The 27667-nt window shown below is 37.7% G+C and overlaps 2 protein-coding genes across 2 annotated transcripts; one reads left to right on the top strand and one right to left on the bottom strand.

The window, feature by feature from the left end:
• Positions 1-6846: 6846 nt before the first annotated feature.
• LOC139141555 (organic cation transporter protein-like) lies at positions 6847-22721 on the bottom strand. The gene is made up of 8 exons (XM_070711148.1): positions 22305-22721; positions 21149-21252; positions 16759-16912; positions 11659-11675; positions 10130-10350; positions 9649-9763; positions 9072-9281; positions 6847-7496 (listed from the first exon to the last, which is right to left on the bottom strand). The coding sequence occupies exons 1-8, from the start codon at positions 22716-22718 to the stop codon at positions 7367-7369; spliced, it is 1365 nt and encodes a 454-aa protein (XP_070567249.1). The 5' UTR covers positions 22719-22721; the 3' UTR covers positions 6847-7366.
• A 3902-nt stretch (positions 22722-26623) lies between these two features.
• LOC139141554 (uncharacterized protein KIAA1958-like) lies at positions 26624-27370 on the top strand. The gene has a single exon (XM_070711147.1). It carries the CDS (start codon positions 26624-26626, stop codon positions 27368-27370), a length of 747 nt encoding a protein of 248 aa, XP_070567248.1.
• Positions 27371-27667: the final 297 nt, after the last annotated feature.

The following is a 27667-nucleotide window of genomic DNA, read 5'->3' as shown; positions in this document are numbered from 1 at the left end:
TATACATTGAGAACGACTGCACACAGTTTGATGAGATTTGCTGGAAATGTCGATCAAACCATGATATATCAGCCATGAAAGATATTTAGGGGTGACATGAAAGATAATTGCTAATTTGCACATTTAAAAAAAATGAATTTTCCTAATTAGGGATATACATCAGAATTGACTGGATCAAAATTGACGAAACTTAGTTAGTATATTCAAGATACTGTGATTTAATGTTTTAAAAGTCATTAAGCAGTCTTAATTCAACAAATTTCTAATTTGCACATTTAATGAAGTTTCGTAATTAGGAATATATATCTGAATTGACAAGATCAATTGACGAAACTTGGTATGTATATCGAAGATACTAGGATATAACATTATTGAAAGTCGCTAAGAAGTTTGACTTCAGCCAATTCCCAATTTGCATATTAATAAAGTTTCCTAATTAGGGATATATATCTGAATTGACTTGACCATAGTTGACGAAGCTTGCTACGTATATTGAAAATACTATGATACAATATTCTTGAAAGTTATCAGAGGTTTTATCTCAGCCAATTTTTAATTTTTATAATTAATGCTAACGTGTGAACACGTGAGCATATGTCGCAGCGATGTCTGTCTGTCTGTGTGTCTGTGTGTCTGTCTGTCTGTCTGTCTGTCTGTCTGTCTGTCTGTTGGTCCATTTTCTCAAAAACGGCTGAACGTATTTCAGTCAAATTTGGTAGACATCTTCAGAATTCAAATGGCTAGAACTGAAAAGGTTTTGGTGGGCGTGGCTTGGATATTAATGAAGTTATGAAAGTTTTAATTTTTCTGTTACGCCGCGTATGACAAGTGAAAACAATCGACTGTTTGAGGGCGCTGTGAAATGTGCTTGTCCAGGTTGGCTACAGCTGGATAGCTCTGGTTTCAACCACGGTCCCTCCGTGTTTCAACCTCGTATTGAACATTAAAAATATGATATTTTATTACTCATTCAACTCACTATTCAAGATAAATATCGTTTAGCAAATTAGCTTTATCCTTGGTAATTGATTGTTTCCCTCGCTGCTCAATCGCCAGAAATGAGTACATACGTTCTCTACCTAGCCTCATGGCATGGAAGTGCTGATGAATAATAACTTTGGGTCAAAGGTATTGAAGTGTCCAATCAGGTTCGTGCACAGAGTCCAAGGCCATGACCTACTTCATGTACTTCTGCACTGTTTTGAATTTGCTTCGCCAAGAAACGTGTTCGTCATTGTCCATAGAAGTATGTTTGCTCTCCTTTGAGGTTGTTTGTGAAACAAATTCCGGGATAGGCCTTGGAATGCATACGATCGGCATCGCGGCAGTGCATGTAGCTAGCCCTACGAGTATGACGAGAGTGTCCGGCTTTGGCTACGCCGCCTCCCACCTCCGGTAGGCGGCGTAGCCAAAGCCGGACACTGTCGCCATACTCGTAGGGCTATGCATGTAGCGTACCATGCTTGTGTAACTGCCGAGCTCAACGTGCATTCACGGTTGATACTCGTGTACAATCATGATGTGTTCAATTCTGATGAAGATTCATAAGTCTTACTTTTGCAGTCTTTTTTCCGTACGATAATCCCGACAATACGTGTTACTGTTAGACGAGGTGGCCATTTTATGATAAGTTTCAATACTGCACAGCTACATAGCGTCACTATCGTGTGATCGAGGTACAGCGTTGTTGAACGGGATACAGAAACTCTGCAGAGGGAGAAACGATCGTTGACATGAACAGTCAATGTACTTCAGCACGTAGTCCGCAGATAGCGGATCGAGAAAATAAACGTGTCCCAGTAAATAACGGAATATTTATGTACATTAACTCGATATTAATCAAATTTCCAGCTCATCGCAAAAAAATGTATTGCAAAGATTAATTTGTCACTGACAAATACTGCACTTTATGGAAAAAACAGTCTGTAGAATAGTTCAACTTCAAGTGGTATTACCCGAGACAAACACTTGTGTTGTCAATTTTGATTTCATTTCATAAACTTCATACTTCATCGAGTATCGTGTATTTCAGCCTTTGTGAAGCCATTTTATTGATATTTTCAATTTTTGTCTTGGCTTTGTTGTGGAACATGTTGAATCGTCTCCGTGGACATGTAGGCAAAAGTGTGACGGGGTCGAAGTGACTTGGGTACCTGGGGCCGACCAAAACCAGTGTGAATTACTGGGGTCAAAGCGGACAGCGGCCGGGATGACGTGTTCCCAAGCGAGCTACCTTCAGAAGTCTGTTTCATCGCAAAAAACGTCAACTTTTAAAACCCGTCATTATTTACTGATGTTATTCTCAGCATCACAAACATATACGCCTCTGCTATGTATCACAGCAAATAGTTATATTTGAGCGCCCCGTAAATGGGATCCTCGTTTTTTTGCGAACCCGGAAGTGTGTCTTGCTCAATGCATTTCCTACCCATAGCTAGGGAACTGCCCGCGTTCCCATGCTCCCATGCACCCATTTTCAATGCCAGTGAAACGCCATCTGTGCAAAATTTGTGGTGGTATGCTCCCGTGTGATGGAAAACCTCTCTTATTCTAACAATGACGTAGTTGACTTTGGACTTCGATTTCGTAAATGTGATGTCATGCAGTGAGTTTGGGTTGGCGCGCTTATAATGCAATCTTCGCCCGCCTGGCGTGTCCGATTTATTAGCGATATTTATCTGTTTTGACTTGACCAAAGTTGGCAAAACTTGCTATGTACATTAAAGATACTATGATACAAGATTATTGAAAGTCATTTGACATTTTTTTCAGCCAATTCCCAATATGCATATTTAATGAACCTTCCAAATTAGGGATATATACTGGCATTTACTTGATAAAATTTGGCGAAACATGCTGTGTACATTGATCATTATACCAGGTTATAACAGTATTGAAAGTCATTTTGCATTTTCATGTCAGCTAATTCATAATTTGCATAAATAGCTAACAAGCTTTCACGGTTTGGCATATAGAGCTTGAAGGACTTGACCAAAGGTAATTACACATGCTATATTGTGATACAATGACAGTACTCAAAGAAATTAATTATTTTTATTTCAGCTAATTACATATTTGAATACTTAATGACCTTTAGAATTGATCTGTGGTGAAATTCATTGTGTTGATCATAACACTTTAAATGTAGCAAAGCATGTAGCAAAGGTTCAAACTTGCACATAAATGCAATATATAATGAAACACGTGAGCATTTTCAGTTCATATCTGGTTATAATTAATGAACTTTCCTCATTAGGGATATATATATCTTCATTGGCGAGACCAAAGTTGACGAAACTTACTATGTACATTGTAGATACTTGGCTACAACATTATTCAAAGTCATTAAGCATTTTATTTCTGCCAATCCTGAATTTGCATATTTTATGATCTTTCCTAATTAGCGATATATACCGGGATTTACTTGACCAAAAGTAGAGACAAACTGCTATGTACATTGATGATACCAGGTTAAAACAATATTGAAATTCATTTCGCTTTTTAATGTCAGCTAATTTATGATTTTCATATCTAATGAGCTTTCAAAGTTTGACAAATATAGCTTAAAAGACTTGAGCTAGGACTTGACGAAAGGCAGTTGCTATGATAAGTGGTGATACCATGACACCAGTCAAAGAAAGTTAGTACTTTTATTTCGGCTAATTACATATTTGTGTTGTTAATGACCTTTAAAATTAATCTGTGCTGAATATTGTTCCTGATGTTGATCATAATACTTTCAATGAAGTTGCAAACATGTTGCAAAAATTTCAATTTACACACAACTGCTATATATAATGAAACACGTGAGCATTGTCAGTTTAAATCTGGTTAGTATAGTCAACATCATGTAATTTTCTGAGTAAAAATAATCTTTGATTTTGCATTTTACTTCGACGTTTCATTTTCAATGAGGCCTTTGAATATTGCACTAGGAAGACATGGCTTTCTGTGTACGTGTAAGAACCGGAATGTACCAGTTGCTTTTGTGCGTTTTGGTGAGGAAAATCTTCTTTGCTATATCACTAACGTTTAAAGATAATTTGGCCTAAACATTAGATTCGGTTATCAGAGTTTCAAACAAAATTTGACATTGGATGGGTATATGTTCATACAGCTTCTCAGAATCTCTACCTGGGCGATATTCGTTTTGTATGTTGCTGTATTATTATCATTTCTGTCTAATAAAAAGTAATATCAGGTATATTCAGTGAGTTGGAGATCCTATACAACTGCCAAACCCTGCTATGAAATTGTTTGTTTCGAGTTTATTCACTACGTGCCATCTGCTGTTAACTTCATGTAGTATCACTGGTTGTACAGTTGTCGTAGACATTTCCCTTATATGTTCTCATCAGTGCCTAGAGCTGCTGTTCTCGTGTCTTTATCAAATGGTTAATTGTTATCTCCTCCTTTTAGATAGCATTTTCAATGGTTTGCGTCCTTCAAGAATTGTGTGGTTCTTCTGTTTTTAAGGGACGTTCACAGGGGCCAGTTACATAGCTTTCCGACAGTTGTCGAAACTTTATGTTTTCTGTTGTATGTAAGGTCGATTTTGTTTTTCAATACTCAAAAATGTCTTTTTTCAGATGTATTTGTTTAACAGTTTGATTCTATACAAATGGATAAGTTTTGAATAATTTTAAGCCGTTTTTAAGCATGCAGTTTGCAATCTTTGTGAGTTTGTAGGGTGAATAGGCTGTTATTAATCTGAAATTGTCTGCAAAAGTGCTGAATTTTAATTTGGTTTCATTGTGGCATGTTGTCGTTTTTGTCATTCCATTTTTGTTTGTGTGTTTACATTAGCTTTGTTGGGTTCATTCTATTTTGCTGTCATTTAGGATGGTATTTTGCAAATCATCTGAGGTGGATCTACTAAAGATACACTCATCCATAATGAGGGATTTCAGTCTAAAATACAAACTTCACATGTTGTACATGCCTTTTAAAGAGTAAACAAACACACAGTTTGCCACCGTAAAGCATTTAACACCAATACAAATTAAAAATAATGCCTTGCACAAATGTGTCCAATGCTACATTACCATTGAGAATAAATTATTTAGATGGCTTGCAATTATTATCAGTACTCCTCCATCAACAGTTGTCATAGGATAGAAAATCACAAAATAATAAGATCGCATTTCTTTTTTACGTCCTAGTAGCAAAAGCTATCAGTATATTAATTGCTTTAATCTGATTTAAAGTCATATATGGAAGTTTCTAAAATCAGCTTAACGTTCTTTACAAAATACAGTACATTTATGAAGTATTTTAACACATTCGGGTGACCCATTAACCTATTGAAATAGACCTTTAGTATTAAATGGGTCGTTATTATAAATATCTTTATAGCATATTTTCCACTTTAAAAAAATGTCTTCGGACTTGAGTTACTTTTTGATAGATTCCTAGACTATTAAGCATTTGGGCATTAATTTTGCAGTCATGTTGATTTATGCAAAATATCATAGTGTTTTTGTAAAACATTGAACGTCCAAAATGTTTTATACCCAGATATATATTTAAACTTGAAAACCACTGAAATAGCTTGTTTTAATACGTGTTGTGTGACTGAATATGTCATTTACAGGAACTTTAACCGCTATATTATATTTATACAAAGAAAAAAAACATTCTACCAAAAAATCGTTTGTCAACAGCGAAGAAATGTGCTCCGACTTAAAAAATTTCACAGAAATACCATGTTTATGACGTGATGTTCGGACGAAATGTTATTTTGCAGGAATGTTGGCAGCCATATTGATATTTTGCACATTATCAAAGTTCCCGTATTGAAAATTATATCACCAACATGATAACCTGTTAGACTTTAAAATCACTTGTTTTAGCTAATTTACCATGTGATATATGGTCAATAATGTTGTTTTGTCAGACAGCTGGCAGCCATATATGATTTATACAAATAAGACATCTTTCCCAAAGTAGATTCAAGTAATTTTTTAGTATGTTGATCTGGGTGCCTCTCTCAAATGCATTCTGAAAAGCATTCCGTTGTGAGGGTCGGGTGCCAAAATGTTGTAGATTGACTGGACTAATTGTCAAGATATCACTTAATTGTTAGTTTGAGTCTGTAGTCAGGATCTCTTCATCTCATAGTAAACCTATTGACATCTTACAAATGCTGTAGTTTCTGCATTGCTATCACAACCTCGTAATTATCTTAAATGCCTAAAAGCATGAACGACAAATAAAACTCTGACCGTAGCGCCGTGCTTTCTTTTCTTTAGTTCTACAAATTTGTAAATACTTAACATCGAGCGCTTTTCTCAGTCGGAAAGCCATTGTGCTAGATTACACGATTGAGAAATATTTTTCATTTTGTTTCACTCTGCTCAAAGTCAGATAATCGATAAACTGATCCGGCGTAGGGTTACTTTACTCACCTGAATCTGTAGCGTCTGCTGATGGCAACAAATATGGGCAGTAGAACAGAAATGATGTTGTACAGTTCGTTTCCGTGTATCAAATGTTGTTCTGACAAGACAACGCCCAGGGTAAAGGTAACGTGAGAAAGACTGACGTTTTCTGACCTACTGTAAATAGTCCAAATAAAAAGTAAAACTATTTGCTTCAAGCCTCGTTTATCTCATCCTCTTTCGCTTTTGAGCAATGAATAGCGAAGGACACAGGTACCACATTGTTTATGGGATACAATACAAATATGGGATACAGTACAAATATAACAATTTGCAAAAAGATGTGGGTTGGTTGATGGGTAGGTAGGCATTTAGGAACCTGTGTAAATATGTACGCTCGCATGCATGCAGACAAGCATAAATGAGTATTAAATATTGTGTTTTATACTTTAACAACGGTGGAGATGCGTATTTATTTGAGAGCTGTTGTTTTTCAAATAAAACACAAGTCTGAAATATTAAGGTGTTTGAAAATGCGAAAAAGGGTAAAGTAGACAACGCAAACTTCGTGTCTGATTTTTAATTCATAGTAACGCATCAGATAAGATTTCTGTCGTTTCACGGTAAAATTTTCAACGTGTTCATATTGATTTAATGATTTGCCCCTTTTTCACAATTTATAAATACATTTATGGCTTACATGCAGATTACTCAAACGCTATTGGTACAAATGCGTATAATTTGTTACTATCTTAACACTTTGCGGCACCGTTGTAAAAACAATGTCACCTTTCATTATTCTTACCAAATTCTTGAAATATAAAATAAAAAAAACACGAGATCGTATATGATAGATGTTAATTTCAACGACGACCTAGTCGTCAAAGTGACAATGCTTGCAAGTATGAGTCGGGGCCCTATTCAAAATGTTGCAAAATCGCTTCAGGATAATTACAAAGCACACCAGAAGAACATATTATACGCCATCATATAGCATTGTCCAGTCCCTGCAAAACCTTTTCATGCTCAACGATAAGATTAACACTTGAAGGAGATGTCTCCAGTTGATCTTCGCCTTTGGTTTGTTCATCTCCATTTCCGTTTGGTTTGCGTTTTCTACAGAAATAGAAATATATTACACCCGTATTGATTCTCTCAGTTACTAGATGAGGTTTGCAAAACGTCGCTAATAAATAACTGCATTATTTCATCTCTTAATCACTGTCCCTCCCCAACGCCAGCGGCCAGGGCAACCTTGCCCGGAGGGAGCGCCGATGCATCTAAGAAACTGCAAATTTCATTGTCAGTATGAAAAACTAACAGTATGCACTAACGCGTGCGTAGAGAACTTTGTCACTTTGTTCATTGTCGAAAGAGGACTTCCGTTAAAGAGCGATTACCTGTAACCTTTGATAATATATTAATTTATATTCAAACACTATATATATATATATATATATATATATATATATATATATATATATATATATATATATATATATACATTCAAACAATACGATTTATCTGTCTTTCTTTATTGTGTTGAAATATGAAGCAACAACCATGTCATTAAATAGGTTGAATATAACATGGGATTTTATTGGTGACAAATAAATCCCTTCTTCAGTCATGCATTCACTACCCACGATAGCGATATATATATATATATATATATATATATATATATATATATATATATATATATATATATATATATATATATATATATATATATATATATATATATATAATAAATATTTAATTCCTGTTTTCAAGTTCAGGATATTTGAAATTGGACAAGAAGCTATGAGTAATAGAAAATAACACGTTAGTGGATAGAGCCAATATTACAGTTCATGTATTATATGTAAAGGTGACTTCTATCACAAATTGCCCGACCTTCTATTGATAATAACAGCTTTAGGTAGAACGCGCTTCGGAAATAGATCATCTGTTTTTCAAATTTTATTAATATTTATGTGGTCTACCACTTGTAGGGCTCATTTTAAAGCTCTTGGTGTCAGAAAAGTTTTTAACATCTTCATTTTTCGAAACTTGAATATTGCATTTTTACCCATAGAGTTAACACGGGGATGTCAGACATCACATTTTAAATTTCAAATGTCGGTAGATCAAAGGTATTTTGTCTCTCTAGTGCCATTTTTCGCAATGCACCCTAGCTTTTATTCTTTATTTGGTAAGAGAATGGTTAAAAGTTTCATTGAGGAAAGTTTGAACAAAAGGTAATGTCTTTCACTTTCGAGGCGCATGTTAGCGTTTACAAATATCACAATTGTATCAAATATTAGAAGGATCACAAATGTCGACGTCTTGAAGTATGAAATCAACAATGCTGCTGGAAACCGGCGACTTCAACTGTCAACAAGACGTTTAAAACTTTATTAGAAAAATGCTTCAAAATATGTCAATATTAATACTATACTTTAAAAGTGTTGTAGCTTTTGAGAATCTTATTCTTCCTTTGAGATACATTCTAACTGAAATGCGCATTTATACAGCAGCATTCCCAAATTGTTACATATCTGCTATTTACATATGTCATACGTGTTCGATCTGGCTAAGATCGGGAACATCAAAGAAGATCGTTATAAGAACGAACGACTGAAGGAAAACGAGCATAAATCAGCAAATATGTACGGACAATTGCATAAATTCTAAGCTATGATATACCTGCCAAAGTTCTCTCCTTCCATCATTGTTTCTGGAAGTTTCTGTCCCGGAGTTTCTGGCAGAGGTAGTATCAGAATTCCAGCGATGACAGAGAGCACGCCAAATATTAACAACGTCAGGGGTGCCCATACTCTCTGCAATTCGAGAAACTGAGGAGACAGAATACCACCTATATAACCAACCATGGAACACATACCAACACCACTTGACCTGGTTAAATACAAATAAACAAAACTTTATAACATCAATAATTACAATATTTAGTCATAATCATATTTGTTACTAAAAACAATGTCATAGCAGTCATCTATATTATCATCATCATAAGCAGCAGCAGCAGATCCTTCTGCATCATCAGCATCATCACTAGCAGCAGCAATAGCAGCATCAGCAAGGATCGAAATCACCTTTACAGAATAATCGCAAATTATAAGAGTGCTCACACCGTGAGTATTCATCCAGTCCACGTCTTAACCTCATAAGTTACCAGTATGACTAATATTTTAAATCGTAAGGTTACATTATCAAGAGAAAGGAGTTAAACTTCTAAGATTTCTGAATATTTTTTACTCCAGACCTTAGTGGTGTAGGGTACAACTCATTGGCATACACGATGATTGTATTGTAGGCCATCAAGATACTCATTTTACCAAGCATAAGAATCAATATGCCAGCCCAGACCACGTTTCCACCTAGAGGAAAAACGGAAATCAAATTATTAATTGACAAACTTACGTTTAATTTTATAGGTCGACATAGGCTTATAGCATGTACAATCCTTGTTATTAATTTTAGCGTGAATTTGAATGTAGGTATGCATACACATATTTTACTTGCTCCGTTGAATTTGAATTTGAAAGGAGCACATAGTAATTAACATGGCCTTGTTCACTCTAAGGAACCAACTAAGTAAAATCCAGCCTATCTTAGCTATAGTGATGAACGACTCTATTTTCTTTTGCTTGAACATTAATGAACGGACATGAGAAGACAGTTACTCGTCCATTTGTCACACCTGCCATTGTCAAAAATGGTCTTAAAATCGCCATATTCCTTACACGTGGGCATGAATGGTGTCACAAGACAGGCGCAACCACCGAATGTCATCATAATGACCATTGATCGGCGACTTCCAAGTCTTGGCAATTCAACCAAAAAGAAAGTCAAGACAGCAGCGGGGATTTCCACAGCAGCGGATATGGCAGCACTGATGTAATCATTTCCTCCAAGATTTGACGTATTCATGGATATCCCTGTGTAAACCAACGTATTTACGAACCTTGAAATATCAATACAAAAAGAAATCAAACCTGTAAGATATACAAATAAGCGGATGATTTATTATCTGGCCTGTCAGTTGGAGGGGCAATCTTCTGTCATGCTTAGAGGCTACTCATATAAAATGTAACTTAAAGGGATAGTAGCGGTAAATTTTGACCATTTTTTCCGGCCGACCACATGATAAAAACCAAGCTAGATTATATCTATCCCTTCCTAATTGTCGATTGACAAGGAAATAAGTCGAAACTAACACCCGATTGTGAATGACGAACGGTAATAAAACCGAAGTTCGCGGCGCTTGTGTTTACAAAATGTTAGGCGATCACGTGGTATGGAGCACAAAGAGTGATGATATCACTAGCCACGCGAGAGCGGGATTTTAAACGTGATCACTGTAACAATGGAGACGGAGAGAGTCATATTTATATCTAACTTACGCACATGTGTATCTGTTTCGATTGTGATGTACGTCCACTGTTCGTTTGAATCTGGATTGCTATTTGTTCAAACTCTTTTTTTTCTGTTGCTTGAGTATGAGAGTGCTTTTTACGTTTCAAGTGGTGATGCATTAGGCCAGAGTAAAAATGAGGTAATTTAGGCCCGGTGCATTAGCCGGACCCAGCATCAGCGCCAGGGCCCGAAACGACTGTCACCGCGTTCGAGCATTTTCCCACCAACTATTCATTACAAAAGTTTAAAACTAGTGCATTCATAATTTGGTCAGTTTGCTTTGTCGTACTATCGGCGAACAAGTCAACCACCGTACGGTAGTTCAATGTAAAGGTGACGATGCGATGCTGTACTTCAAGTTAACGGGATTGGGAACGGCTTATACTCGGGCCCATTGACACCAGTTGTGTAGGTACGTTTGACGTTGACCTACATGATCCGCAGGAATTACTGCTGAAATCACTAATGCATTCAAAACGTAAAAACAAAGACCCTGTCGCCAGCACGTCTGATTCTCTGGATTTATTTACTGGTTTACTAGACTTGGTTCAAGTGCGTGATTTGTGAATTAACGTGTGAGTTGGGTGAACGCTTGGAATGCGATGATTTGTGTTCTGTTTTCATGTGAAACGTGTGAGTAGGATTATGTGAACGCGTTGAGTGGGGTGAACGCGATACAGGGGAGTTTCACCCGGCACAAGCTAACTCACTACTGCTATAGCTGCACAGACTAAATAAAAACGCGTTCGATCGCTACGAAAATTTGACCTGGGCTGTCAAATTTTACACGAGGAACTTTTGCAAATTATTTTATTTTTTTAAAAAATACACCGACTTGAACAAGTCTCTGGTTTACCTTCGTCCTGTGACACCCTAATGGTTCAAACGGAGATTTAGGAGTGGGAGGGCAATCTTCCCGAGTTACAGGATTTGATTGTCAAGCATGGAAATCTTAGGGACTGGTCAGTTTCTTCAGCCTGGGGGGCCGGTAGATTCACGGGTGGTCACCCTGTTTTTGACTTTGGTGATAGGGGGGGGGGGGGTCACCATGTTTTTGAAATGCCCAATAGGGGGGGGGGTCAGTGTGTTTTTGAATTTTGACACAGGCTCATCATTGCCTAAAATGCTAGTGTCAGCCACAAATTTCATCATTCAGTTGTATTTTTCGGCGCGCCCTTCGGGCGCGTAACTTTAATAATCAGTCATATTTTTCAGCACGCCCAACTTTAACATATCAAGCATACACACATCAGAGATATCTGTATGTTCAAAATTTTTCAGCGTGCTCTTCAAGCTCATTACTTTAATATATCAGACATTTTTCAGCATGCCCTTCAGGTTCATGACTTTAATATACAAGGCATATATATCAGAGATATCAGGATGTTTCATATTTTTCGGCGCGCCCTTCGGGCGCCATACTTTAATAAATCAGAGATATCTTGATGTTTGCTAAGTGAAAGTGTACCATTATGAAATCTGCATTTCATATGAAAAGGATGACAAATTCCTGTTATCTTTCTGTTCTCCCTATGAGAATTCAGCATGAGAAAGCAACATGCACAAATATTTCACAATATATATTTGATAGAGTGACTTATTTTAGAGATAGAAAAATGACAAGATATCTTTCGTTCTCATTGATGCAATTATTTTCCTTTGTGTCGCAGGTTTTCTGTACAAAGATGCTTTTTTATGAACAAAATAACAGTTAAAAAAGGCAGTCTTTGTCATTTTTAGCTGTGCTTTTATGGTTTCAATGTTACAAGAAAAGGTCCTCTCAGACACTGTACACATCAGATTTGGCTAAAAAGCTCTCTATGGCTCCTCAGGAGATTTAATTGGATGGTTGGCAAGTCTTAACACCCATCAAAGTTTATGATTCACTCCTTTTTCCTCTTTGATATTAATGATTGACATCCATTTCTGTACAACAGTTCAGGACATCTGGTTAAGCATAGAAAGTGTGAAATACATTCACAGCTCATTCAAAATACAGCTCATTCAAAATGTACTGTATTCAAACTTTAAGATTGATACTTTGAAATTCCTATCTTACAACTGACATGTCAACAATTTCATTAAAACATAAAATGACTATTAAAAAATAAATATATGTAAAATGTAAAATATAATATATATACGTACATACATATATATATATATATATATATATATATATATATATATATATATATATATATATATATATATATATATATATATATATATATATATATATATATATATATAATTTATGTCCACCTTTTGTTTTACCTATGTCGCGCGCCGGGTGGGGGGTCACCCTGTTTTCGAAATTAGGAATGGGGGGGGGGTCACCCTGTTTTCAAAATTTGGAATAGGAGGGGTCAGTCACTTTTTGACGTCGGCAAAAAATAATCCACCACCCCCCCAGGGCGAAGAAACTGACCAGTCCCTTACTGCGTGGTGGGGATAAAGTTACTGGCGATTTTCTCGTCACTCAAAGAGGTGGCGAAAAGTTCCGTTTCAGCTAGCTGTGGGTCCATAGCTGTGGTGTTTTCGGACGGGATTTCTGACTTTTACGTGGTGGTTTAGACTTTTACGTTTTTAACCCCGCTACCACAGCGGGGTTAATAACGTAAAAGTCAGAAATCCCGTCCGAAAACACCACAGCTATGGACACACAGCTACGTTTCAGCGATCATGGGTTACGAAATGTATGGCAACGCTTTGTATCGTGTGAAGCATTAGATATCTCTCCAAGAAAAAAGACGAATTGTATGGCGATGACAAATATGGCGATAGTGTCCAACCAGTGCCGTCGCACGAGGTGTGAGCAGCCGATGGTCAGTTGGGGAATGGACTTTTAAAAAACTAACGCCAGTAGCCTACGAAAAATTCAACGATGAGAATATTGCTTATTGTGATGAATATGTGATTTTTCTCTGAACAACACCCAAACAAAATCCGGTTCTTTGACTTCCAGTTCTTGCATATTTCACAAAGTCCTAGTCAATGTTTTCGAGCCATGCTTCTAGTTATTTCTCCCGCGGCGTGTCGATATTCTGTTCGGGTAAATCCTAACTGTTCATCGTCTCACAATTTTACAATTTTCCAAAGATGAACGACAGAATGGCCGCCGGCCGCGCCAGTCGACAGGACCACAATGTCTGAACAACGTCTGAGAAATGGGTTGATCTTGAAATTTTGAGGTCAAAATTGGAGGCGTGATTTAACAGAATTGCTTTTGCGGTGAACTTCGCTATTTCGCGCGACGATCTTTTGAGTTTGGCGGGTTGATGTTTTCACTTGACAAGTTGAGCGACAGCTGGGAATATCTTGCGGTAAGACGTGCTCGCAGCTCGGCCTTTGTTTTGACGTGACGTTTTGAACACACCAGTGATTTCAGCAGTATTTTTGAGCAAAATTTTGGTGGTACTTGTAGTTGAGTCGTTACATTTGCTAACTCTGGTTACGTTTCCTAAATATCAAACCAATAAATTTAAACGTGCCACGTTGTTTCTTCTACAGCGACCACAACAAGTACAGTGAGCAGTGACAGTTCGCGAGCTCGGACGCGGGGCCCGGGTCACACCATCAATGATCGTTCAGTGTAAAGCCGTCTGCGATGTGTACGGGCTGTTTCATCTGCTTATTTTCCTGAAAGAGTGTTTGGATTTTGGCTAATCACTCTGAAAGGCGCTTTCGTACTTTAGACAATTCCATCGTCAGTATTGCCTATTTTAGTCTATTTTTAAATGCATGTTTATTGTTTGTTTGTTTTTATTATAAAAATTTACTTCCGTCGCGAGCATCACCACTGAATATGACAACATACAACACAAGTGTACATGCATGGTTACAGAAATAAGATTTTTCGCAAATGAAAAAAAGACAACATAACTGCAAACTATAAGTCATGCGAAGAATTTATCTACATAAGTGACCAAATTTTACCCAGTTACCCGCAACTCAATTTGGTCTCTCATGTTTGTAAATTTTCAGTGATCTCCGTAACTGCGTAATATTCAATGGTCATGACGGTGAAGGCTACTGTAAACATTTTACATCGCATAGCCACACAGTGGTGGACATGTGAATATGCTTCCTTGTTCAGACATGATAAGGATCGGATATTGCCAAACTGTCAGTTATATTTCCAGCTGTCAATATGAATGACAAATACATTGTTCGGTCTACCAACTGTACTAGTCACTTGCGCTGCGCGCTGTGGTGTGGACGCCATGTTGAACCAGAGTTGAACTGTGCAGTACTTCTCTTGCACATGCGTACAAAGTCGATTACGTTGCATTCAGTGTGTCAACATCGTTGAATTTCTCTCCGTCAAGAAATTCACTTCGTCAACATTCTTTATCACGAGGAATTGATACACGTTACGTACTGAGGTCAATTAGTAGGTGATTCTTCATGATTCACTATGCTTATTCATGTGAATAGTTCGCGACGTGCAACAAAAATAGTGAAAATATTCTCAAAAGTTACAGCTACTATCCCTTTAAGCATTGGGCAATAGACATAATCGATACAGCAACAGTGTACAAATAACCTGTAAACTTAAATGAAGAAGTTTGAGATGTTGTAGATAAATATCACCGATAAACTGTACTTCAGTGTTCAAAAACCGAATGCTATGATCTAAGATGCTACATCTTTATTCTGATGTTCAATGTCTTCATGGGTGGCATAGCTACACGCGTTTCAAGCATCGTCAATCTTTGAAATACATGTAGAACATAGTTTGCCAGCGACTAGAAATGTTGTAATTCTCATCTGATTGGCGCGTTACTTTAGAATGATTTCTGTTCTGTAGTGAATCATAATCGTTTCTTACTAATTAAAGCACAGGATTAAGTGTATTATCCTCATCGACGGTAAGCGAAATAAATCCCAAACCCTGTATTGATTGTCGTCATCAGCATCGCCATCTGAGTGAACCTGGTTTAAAATTATATATAATTGCTGACGACATTTTTGGATAAAAGCAACTGTCAAGTCATGCCGCAAGTCAGAACGCTTTTCCCAATTTTGCTGTGTTAGGGGCCCTCCGTTGCTTTTTGAAGCTATTGGGCCCCAGCAAAGTATCGTATTATTGTTAAGCGTTGGCTTCAGTCTTCTCAAGTGATTAATTGGACAATAGCTAAATCTTCTTGTGATATTTTTCTCTACATTTTTGTTATACACATATAAGAACTAGAATCCAATCGCCTCCAATAACGATTATTATATCTAAATAAATAAATAAATAAATAAATAAATAAATAAATAATAAATAATATATATATATATATATATATATATATATATATATATATATATATATATATATATATATATATATATATATATATAAGATACGCACTAGTTTGGCTTAGAAGTTTGATTGTAGCATCCTTACAACATTCTTTTTAATGGAAGTCCGAGAAACACCGAAAATACTCGACAACGAGTAAGATACTACTTGAAAGATGCTTGAAAGATTCAACAATTACAGCCTTCGATGTCTTTTTTAGTTCGTTTCTCTTCTTTATCGAAACATGGCCTTTTTTCTTTTTACAAATCTCACGACCCTATGTGTATAATGTCTAATGTTTGCATTAAAATGATTATTATTGTCTCATAAAAACATTGCTAGGTATGGAGAACGAGGCAATAATTTTCCTGAAGGTGAAGAAAATCAAAAACGTATTCCTATGTGGCACGATTGTTCCAAGATTTTTTTTGTATGTTAAGCTAGTGTTGGATGGTTCAATACATTACAAAAATAAACGGATAATGTCTTATGACAGTTTCTTCTTTGTTCCTGTTTCCGAAAATGTAATCCCGTCATATGCAAGAACATCTCGTATCATAGAGTACAGAACGCGAATATAGCTTTTTTCCAACATATACTTTTCCAGTACTTTTGCATGTTTTAGTCCTCTTCTAAGGATATTTAGGTAAAGTTTTCGATCACCTTGTCAACGTCTTGTTTTCGTGGATTCCAAGACTGGTCGCTTATCTTTTCCGGAAGTTCAACGCCATTGACGGTACCCATATTACGTATGATTTTTTCCGCTTCTTCCATCTTACCAACGGAAATAAGCCATCGGGGCGATTCCGGCAGAACCCTGTGAAGACATTTGTTATTTAGCCACAAGGAATTTCAATGAATTTTCTTATTTGCTGCCTCTATATTAACTTTTTAAGATTTCAATGCTCTATTTTGCCGTAGCCTACTTGCTTCATTAGCTCTCTAATATTACCACTTAATCTGTCGTGGAGAAGTTATAACAAGTTGCCTTCTTTTTCTAGTATTTGAAAACGAATCTCGTCCTTTCTTCAAGAGCATGCGGTGTTCTTGACTGATGAATTATTGCTCTGCATAATGCACGGGGCGCGGATTTGTAATATAAATCTGCAGGTCATAAGAAACCAAACGAAAATGTGTAAAAATGAAATAAAAAAATACTAAGAACAGAAAACGAAATGTTTGAATGTGATGTTTGCTACTGACGAACAAAGCGTGCATTGCCTCTACTCTGTGATGTTACTTTCCACTATCATTGTTGGTCTTTTACTAGCAGTGTCTTTTTGCGTCCCCTGACCGATATTATTGTAATTTCAAGTAATGACCTTCAATACAGCTTTTATGTGTGTAATATTCAGCTGTACCTGCACCTGAAATTTAAGTCCGGACATGAATTCATTTGTAAACAATGCGTTATACAGTGTCACTGTTTGTGAACTAAAATGATTAAAATATCATCAAAAGTTACATAACTACTTTATAATTTTACGATATATTTTATTCTTACCACCAGTAGGTAAAAAACAGAATACCCGGAACTGAGACGATCAATTGAAGAAGCCACCATTCGCGGATGAAGTATGCTAAAAGCACCATCAAGAGGTAGCCCACTCCAAACGACGCAGTGTTGATCATTCCGACAAGTACACGCTTAGAAGGTCCAACTAGTTCTGTCACTGTTGAATGGATGGTATTGTCATGATAATGTGCACACATTGAACTCGGTCAATGTATTGATATAAACGTGATTTCTTCTGTGAGTTCGCTACAACAGTCCACCGAGGTATTCATATGTGCATACATTATGTAAAAAAGTATACTGATGTTCTCGTGTGAAATCATTGCAAAAAGAGCGTTATAAATGGCAACACAAAGTACTTCAAGTACAATGTAAAAATGCATGTTACTTAAGTTTAACGCATCCCTTGAGGATTTTGAAAATTTCTTAATGTGTGCTATTCTTATATACAATGCATGCTATTCTCATATTATCCAATTGTGTTGTTAACAAATTAATGAATTCTCAATCTAAGCGATAACATTGGACATTGCCGTAAATACAGACTCTCTTACAAGCATTTGAACACAAGTTTTTTGAAGATGGCAAGGAAAAGACTTTCAACCAGACCAAAATTACCGGGAAATATATCGAAAGTTATGGTGCGTGACGACACGCTGCAGTAAATATGCCTCTACGATTCTTTGACATTGGGTCGTTCTAACTATTGAATATTATTTAACCCAAAAAAGGCAAATTTAAGAAATTTTCGGTTACTGTAACTGGTTTAAGAACTTTGGTTTATAGCGTTTCATGGTCATAATATGGTAAATTTGAATAATATCGTAATAAAGATCAACTAATCACACTTACCATAGACAAAGCCACCTAACCACACGCCTGTACCCGAAAAACCGCCCAGAAGTCGAAACACACAAAAGGTGATGTAATTCGGTGAAAATGAAGCAGCGACTCCAAATATTGAAAAGATTACACCACAAGCAGCTATTAGTGTCCGCCTACCAAATCTGTAATTATGAACAGCGTCGAATCTACTTTTATATGTTTTCCCGTTGAAGGCATTGCAGTGAGCGCTTTACGGAATGGGTTCTGAGCGTGCGCCTTCGGTGGTACCCGAAAGTAGTTCAGAGAGCCCTCCAACCCTACCCTACATATCGCTCATTAAGCAAAATTTTACTATAAACGGGTTTAGTACCTGTTAAAGTACTAGTTAAGAGAACTGGAATTGTGGTACCTCTATTGCATTTGTAGGCTACAGTTACAGAAAAGAAGTCTCCTTTCCAGACGCAAGGCATATGGTTGGTTTATTTGTTCGACGCAATAGCTGAAGATAGTCATTAAATGTTCGAAGGCACACATCAAGATAGTGTCACAGCCAAAATATCGCACAAAGTATACATCGTTCAAATTATTTTGAATCAATAAAACAATACGCACGTGCTAAGGTACACAGGTCTGAGAGTTTTAATATTTCTGAGCAGCTTAGGGACCAGTTTCATGAAGTTCTGATCGTAGTTACTTGAGAGTTGGCAATTATACATTTTTTACTATGTAGAAACAAACTTTATGCAAATATTTTATTTTTCGTCGCAGACAAGTGGCAAACAGACGATATTTTCCCGCCAAGATCACACATAGAAAATAATGAGATATTTCAACCACTAGACGAAAATTTATTTAAACGTAATTGCTAAGTAATTATTTAGAAATTAAGCTCCCGTAACAATCAACATGTAAAATGTATTTATATTTTGTAATAATTTTCTTCAAAACCCCCCAAAATAAAGCAACATTTTACAGACATTTAAAATGTGAATTAGTTATGCCAAATTATTTGTTTAGCGTATGTTGTCCCTTGTGTTTAGTGACAGATACTCTTTCTACGTATAATTAAAAACATAAATTTACTTTTTGAGATTAGACTTTGAAATTTTACCCTTTTCAAATATATGAATTTTAGCGGGGAAATATCAATTTTCACCCACGTGACCAAGTCTGTCACATTTTCTGATATTCAATCTATCGTAGTTTAATAAAACGAACAAGTCGATCAAATTTCACTCAATTCTGACCACATACTACAATTTAGTTTCTTTAGGCATGTTTGCTACAGTGACCCTTCGTAAAATAATGCCAAATATATAATTATTACACCTCACTCATTCAGCGTGCACTACCATTGGATAGACACGACTAACTTGACATGTAAAAGAACGTGATGATGCCCTTTGCGAACGTGATGATGCCCTCTGCATTTGATATTACATGGATGACATCATTTTACTTACTGCGCATCTTTTCTGCGCACAACAAATTGTCGTTCGCTTGTACTTCAGTCGGCAACTGTGGCTGCGAAAGTCATGCAGAGCTGTCACAGGTACAGTTAGACGATATTTTGATGCAAGTAAACAGCAAACGAACGAAAATGGCATAAGGAATGCAATTTCTCAGTTCAGAGACTATGCAAGCAACAAATTTGGATACCGCACCGAGGAGATCAGCAAACTTTCAGCGGCAACCCTAGACTCGGCACTGACAACATTTTACGCTGAGGTCCGGACTCAGAAAGGCGAACTGTACTCAAAGCAGTCTTAGTGTTTTTGTGTCTTTGCACGTTTGCTTGTTCGGTGTAATAAAAATAATAACACATGAGAGCTAGGGCAATATCACGATTTTTGCCTGCCTTCGGGCTGGTTGTCATGATCGAAATACTAATGATGCCCCCGCCTACGGCTCGGGCATCATCAATATTTCGATCATGACCACCATCCCTTGGGCAGGCAATAAATCGTGATATTGCCCTCGCTCTCATGTGTTATTATTTAATTATTACACCTCACTCATTCAGCGTGCACTGCCATTGGTTAAACACGACTCACGTGACATGTAAAAGAACGTGATGATGCCCTCTGCGAACGTGATGATGCCCTCTGCGAAATTGATAATGCCCTCTGCATTTGATATTACATGGATGACGTCATTTTACTTACTGCGCATCCTTTCTGCGCATAACAAATTGTCGTTCGCTTGTACTTGCTACTATCGCTGCGAAACGTCATGCAGAGCTGTCACCGGCACAGTTAGACGATATTTTGATGCAAGTAAACAGCAAACGAACGAAAATGGCAACAAGGAATGCAATTTCTGTGTTCAGCGACTATGCAAGTAACAAATTTGGATACGCCACCGAGGAGATCGGCAAACTTTCAGCGGCAACCCTAGACTTGGCACTGACAACATTTTACGCTGATGTCCGGACTCATGCAGAAAGGCGAACTGTACTCGAAGAAGTTTGTTCGGTGTAATAAAAATAATAACACATGAGAGCTAGGGCAAGATCACGATTTTTGCCTGCCTTCGGGCTGGTTGTCATGATCGAAATACTAATGATGCCCCCGCCTACGGCTCGGGCATCATCAATATTTCGATCATGACCACCATCCCTTGGGCAGGCAATAAATCGTGATCTTGCCCTCGCTCTCATGTGTTATTATTTAATTATTACATTATGACCACCACCCCTTGTGAAATTCTCACCTGTCAATGACAATTCCAATCACGACACTCCCAAGGAGGATGCCGACAAGGAACAGTGACATCGCTACTGAGACCAAGGAAGCTTTATCACATACCAAGTCAAACTGAAAAAGATATTAGTTATTAATACCAAGCCAAAACTTCACCTTTAAATCAAATTCGATGTTTTTCAGGGGTACCGCATAATCGATAGTGTACAACTGTATCGAAAAAAAAACATAATTTTGAATATTTTTTCAATAGAGCGGTGGTGTGACAGAACGATTGCCTTGTGATTCGAAGTGCATGCATTCTGCCCATTAGAAACCTAAATAAATGGTGCTGTCTGTCTGTCTGTCTGTCTGTCTGTCTGTCTCTCTCGCTCAAATTCCATTGTACTTTTCTCTGTTAAACATCGTAAACCAGTGTGTTTCGCAGAGTCGTACAACTTCGAGCCGAAGGCGAAAAACACTGACATGTAAATGACTCAGATTATTGTGGCTATCTTCCGCTTGCGCAGTGAATAGTCATTCCCAGCCTATATGACTTGCTTTGGCGTCTGACCAGAGCGAGACAATGGTTTACAAGTTCGTGTGACTGAATCCGTATGTTTAATTGGTAAAGATGGCATTAGGTGTATCGAAATTTCACCTTGATCGGATTTATGAATAAAGATGCCCTCTAAATAATCGTGTCCTGGCCCTCGGATCAAAGTTGTACCGCTCCTCGAAAACACTCGTATGTATTTATATATATATATATATATATATATATATATATATATATATATATATATATATGTGTGTGTGTGTGTGTGTGGTGTGTGTGTGTGTGTGTGTGTGTGTGTGTGTGTGTGTACAATCTCGGAGTCCTTTTGAAAACACGGAAAATTTCTTCTCGAATTTTTAGTTGAATTGTAAGAATTGTGATATTACTTCCGCAATAGCGAAGAGCTCAAGATTGGAAGATATAATTTTTCATATATTTTATGATTTTGCGAGGCTTCAACATCAGGGCAATGAAGGTACGAATTTATAATCGGCAGTCTAAGATTATTTCTGTATAATGCGTCAAGTGCCCGTTTCACCTTGACAACAACTACATTGTAGAAAAGAGGTCACTGGTTTTTGCAGATAAGATGTGTAAATATTTGACATGATTTGCTGAAATTCCTCACCTCTTGTGGCACGGTTGATTTATATTGAGACGTATCATAATCGTAGCCATTGTCACATTTGACCTTTGATGAGTTATTGATGTCAACCGGCAGAGAAATGTTATCGTAGTTTACATCGTAGCGATAACACTGGCTGTATGTCTCCACCACGTCACAGCCATCATAGACCATCTCCTTCGGTATGGTCAGATTTTTCACCATCTCTTTGCATGCACTTGTTGACAAGTTACCACACCACTCCGTGCTCGGTTCTGGCAGCCTACACCATGACGCGGTCTCGGCCATGATGAAGACCACGGAAAACATACTCATTCCCAATGGAATGATAGCCAGGAATATCAAAAACGAACATCGTTTCTGGTAGGTTCCAAACTCTCCAAGCAAATGAATTAAGACGTCATCGAAGTGCAACATGCTGAACTGGGAATGGAAAAGAAACTAGTACAGAAATTGCTACTAAGTTTCAGCCTGTTATGATGAAACAAAAGCACTAAAATAACCCTCTCCTACTTTCTTTGCTCTTCCCATCACTAAGGAGTAGTTGAAGATTACCCCGTTTTTAGTGACGTGTATATTTGCAATTTTTTAGATGAAAGGTTATTTGACGAGGATGTGTCTCAGAATTGCACTCAGGCAATATATTCGATATTCTCAGATACTATTTAGGTTTCTTGTATTTACAGAGTTCTGAATGCTTGGCATGAGCTTACAAGTCAAGTGTTTAAAATTGTGATTACATTAGACTGACAATTTGTGGATACGGTCTATTTTACCATTGATAACCATGACCTCTTTGTGTCGTTTATAAGACAAGGCTTTACTGGGGCAGTTTTGGCATAATTAAGAAAATCGACAGAAAATGTCAACTGATTAAAATTATCAAGCTTTTGTACATTTCAGCATACTAAATATTTTCAAGGTTTTTATCATAACAATATGAGATCTGCAGTTAAATAAGCGTTTAGAGCTAATACACTGCTTGAATTCTTGCCTAGTAGCGGCAGGGTTGTCATTTAAAAGTATAAAAAAGGATGTCGTCCTCTTTCGAGTAAAGATAGCTGTACGATGTTCAGCCTAATCAGGAATCAGTTCTGAGAATGCACTGTTCCTAGATTATCAATGCACAAAATTCGACATAGTTGAAAAGCATGTTAGGGAAAAAACTGTCTACATGTGTCATAACAACAAACACTTACTGTGTTCATTTTATTTATTGATACACATGGAATAAATGCAAACCGATGTCAATATTGATCTTAGAATTATGTCTTTATATTTGATATTTGTTGCTGTAAGTATCATTTTGAAAGGTCATCCATACGAACAATACTTTTTACTTCATCAGAAACAGTAAGATATTCCGCGCCTTTGCATTATTATTATTTGTTGACTTTTTGCTATCCACCTGAATTGGCAAGAGTCAATTCAGAGTCACTCAACTGACTTGATTTATTCATTTATACACACATGTATGAGCGTGTGTATTGAAGAGACGCTTGCTAGTCGTGGCATAATCAATTTTTGCTAGTTTGACATGCGGTTAAACAGAAAACGCACGAGCAGCAAGTTCGGCATTATGAAGATGCTGTGGGACTGTTGTGGGAATTAGAAATCTTTGTACTAGACCATGGCCGATAGTTTGACAAGTTCCCTATAAATTCCGAGAGGTTATCTTTATATGGCTCAGTACATGTTTGCGTAAACACTAAGTGGAATAACCGTAGCGACCTTGTAAAAGTTCTGAACGACAATGAACGATTTCGACCTTGTAAAAGTTCTGAACGACAACGGACGATTTGATTTTCAGAGTCGATTGCCCGGGAAGAAACTTTTGTCCTTGTGATATTGAACGTTATTAAGGTTTCAGTGGGGCAAGCAGTGTCGGAGTCTTTGACCTTGTCGTCGATGTCAGAAGTCGAATTGTCCATATTGTGTGCGCCCGTACAAACATGCCTGTGATGTATAGCATAATGTCTTATTGCCTTAATATTTATAGCCTATTGTTTACTGCGCACAGTATCTCTGTGTACCGTGTGTGTCCCCTGTTCCAGTTGCTTTCTGGCTACACAGCATATTCAGAACCCAGTGAATGGCTGCACGCACTTTTGGCTTTATTGTTAGTTTGCGCTGCGGTCATGATTTTTATCTTATGGTAAACCTATTGATGTCCTGTAGTTTCTGCGTTGCTATCAAAACTTCGTAATTATCGTAGACACCTAACAGCATGAACGACGAATCAAACTCGAACCATAGCGCCGTATCTCTTTTCTTTAGTTTTATGAAACATGGAGCGCCAATCTCAATCGAAACACATCGTCATAGTATACACGATGGAGAGATATTTTTCATTTAGTTTTCCCCGTGTTTCAGTCTGCTCAAAATCAGATCATTGATTAACTGATCCGGTGCAGGGATATTTTACTCACCTGTGACTTTAGCGTCTGCAGATGCCAACAAATATGAACAGTAGAACAGAAATGATGTTGTGCAGTCGGTTTCCGTTAGGCAAATGTTGCTCTGACAACACAACGCCGACGGTAAAGGTTAAGTGGTGTTTTGTTTGCACTTGTGACGTTTTATGACTACGGACGTAAATGGTCTTAATGAACATGAGGTACAGTTTGCTTCAAGCCTCGTTTACCTCATTATATTTCTCGTTTGACCCGTGATAGCGAAGGACACAGGTATTATATTGTTTATGGGATACAATTTTGCAATAGCTGTGTGCGTCGGGGGGGGGGGGTAGGAAGGTAGGTAGGCTTTTAAGTATACGTGCGTAGATACGCACGCATGCATGCATGCAAGCATGTATGCGTATTATGTATTGTGTAATTACTTGAAAACCGGTGGAGATGCATTTTTATTAAAGATCTGTTGTTATTCAAATAAAACACAAGTCCGAAATATTATGCAAAGGAATTTGAAAATGAGAAAAAAATAAAGTAGACCTCGTAAACTCCTTGTGAATGTAGTCTGAGTTTAATTCGTAGTAACGTAACATATATAGTGAATTTCAAAATAGCTTGGCATTACAATGTGCTTTTGTGACAAGAAAAACGTTCCTGGCGATAGTAAATGACACCACCTGCATTCATTACAAACATTCTCCTTCGATAAATTTTGCAACATTTAAACCCAATATGACGTTCACTGTGCCACAGTCAACACCGTCAGTGTTGCCGCGCTCCCATTGGAAAATCATGCGTACACTGGCTGCTTGAACATTCTTACATTGCATTTATCAAGTTTCCCGGCGATGAAACTGCACAGAACGCTGACGACAGGGTTTTTTTTCTGGGCAGTGTGTACGGGAATACGGGACGGTAAAACGATTGGTGTTTCCTCCAGTGAAACTGTTCGGTGAATGAAAACAGTGGACGTCTAATTCGGTTCAATTGTTGCAAAATCTATCAAAACCGCGATGGGAACTAATTTGGGATAATTTGATCATTATTTTTTCTAAATTTCTCAAAGGTGTTAGGTGCCATACAGTTGAATGTTGCAATTTTACAAATTACTCATAAATAGAAGTGTGTGACTTTAAAAGAAAAACAGGTGAGCCTACATTTGCAGGTTAAATTACCTTATCGCATACACAAGCCAAGTTTGTAATCTCTTGACCAAAATACGGGATTTATTCTCTGGTCGTTCTTCGTCACGACAACCCGCGTCTATGTCATCAATTCTGGTGCGTCGGAACTTTTTTCACGTTGACCTTCAGGTGCCTCAAATGCTCAAATGTAAACAAATGATATGGCGGCCTTTACCCGCTGGCCTGTCCATACAATCTTACGTCCGAACACGAAAAGTGGGTGGTTTTGATGACCAGGAAAATGAGGGGTTGAATAGCATATTCTAATAAAAAACACATCCCGAACGATCGGCAAAGAAATATTTGATGAATTAATGGTACCAAATATATACCGGCAACACTGCTACCGAAGGGCGTTGGGGCCGCTTGCTGTGGAATGCCGCGCCAGACCGCGGCGCCAACGGCAAGCTTTCCTTAGTCTGAGGATAGAACGAAAATTGGCGTGTGTAAAAAGTAAGACAACTATGTTCAAAAATTTTGAGCAGTTATTACACAGACTTGCCACATTTACGTATGGTTAAAACGGTGTGTAATTACGACGATAATTCATAGGGTGTACATCGGTTGAAATTTAATCAGTTCGAGGTCATGGACGAAGACTTCAACATAGCCGAGTTCTTCGCTCTCGCCGATGAACTCACAAACGACGGAATTTTCAAGAAGGCGCCGAAGTCCGATCAAACCCAGCAAAATAACCAATGCGCGACTTTCACTCGCTCCGAAGAGAATGAATTTATTAGTCTTCAGAGAAAACAAAAACACTGTAAAAAACACCAGCACGGCCGGCACCCAGTTTACAGAGTACGTTCGGTTTGCAGACCCTCTGGAGACCAGGCCAATCGAAGATATGCCGGCGAATGATCTGGATGACTACTTATCCAGTTTCTTTCTCAGCACACGTCAGAAAGATGGTTGTGAATATGAGCCAGATACATTAACTGATTATCAGAAAGGCATCGACCGTTATCTCCAAGAAAAGAACTACGGACTTTCCATTTCGAGAGATAACGAATTCAAGCGCTCTCGTAACGTTTTGGCAGCAAAGCGTTCTGCACTGAAAAAATATGGGAAAGGAAACAAGCCATATGCTGCCAAAGCATTGACGGAAGACGAAGAAAAGATCATTCGCGAGAAGAATATTATTGGAGTACATTCCCCCAAAGCACATGTGTATGCTGTTTGGCTGAACAACACCAAACTGTTCGGTTTCCGCGGCGGCCAAGAAAACCGTTCACTGAAATGGGGCGACATAAAAATCAAGCACACGGCAACAAACCTCGCGTACTTAGAGTTCAATGAAAGGGGTAAGAAAACAAGATCGGGGCAAGTCGGAAAATGTCCACGTCCGTTTAATCCCAATATGTTTGCTACACCGGACAATCCAGAAACGTGTCCCGTCGAAACATTCAAGGAGTACGCTCGTCGCCGTCCCCAAGATTTCAGCTCCGATGACCACCCGTTTAACTCGCGATAATCTACAAACCCGACGCCGAGGTAGGGTTCAAACGCCAAGCCATAGGTGAAAATAAATTAGCAACCATCGTTAGGTGAAAGAGAAAGCTGGAATTCCCGGGGAGAAAAAAAACATACTGTACGGAAGGCTTATGTCTCACGACTTTTACACGCTAGCGTACCTCCAACTCAAGTCCAGCAGTTGTCCGGACATTCTTGTGTACAAAGCGTGAACACATATGGAGTGGCATCGCTAGACCAACAACGCGAAATGTCCGACTTATTGAGTAATCCAGAGCCGTGGCAAAGCAAAACCTTA

Source organism: Ptychodera flava, chromosome 10 (genome assembly GCF_041260155.1).
Source record: "Ptychodera flava strain L36383 chromosome 10, AS_Pfla_20210202, whole genome shotgun sequence".
NCBI classification, from domain to species: Eukaryota; Metazoa; Hemichordata; class Enteropneusta; family Ptychoderidae; genus Ptychodera; species Ptychodera flava.
The sequence above is the reverse complement of the archived record's forward strand: the minus strand, read 5'-3'. Positions and strand labels throughout refer to the sequence as shown.

What these genes read in the sequence shown, in the direction of transcription:
- LOC139141554 (XM_070711147.1), top strand. Translation starts at nt 26,624, where the DNA reads ATGAATTTATTAGTCTTCAGAGAAAACAAAAACACTGTAAAAAACACC.
- LOC139141555 (XM_070711148.1), bottom strand. Translation starts at nt 22,718, where the DNA reads ATGTTGCACTTCGATGACGTCTTAATTCATTTGCTTGGAGAGTTTGGA. An exon ending in GACACCATTCATGCCCACGT is followed by an intron (nt 9,764 to 10,129) that starts GTAAGGAATATG and finishes TTTTTCCTCTAG; the next exon opens with GTGGAAACGTGGTCTGGGCT. An exon ending in TTGTACCCTACACCACTAAG is followed by an intron (nt 9,282 to 9,648) that starts GTCTGGAGTAAA and finishes GTATTTAACCAG; the next exon opens with GTCAAGTGGTGTTGGTATGT.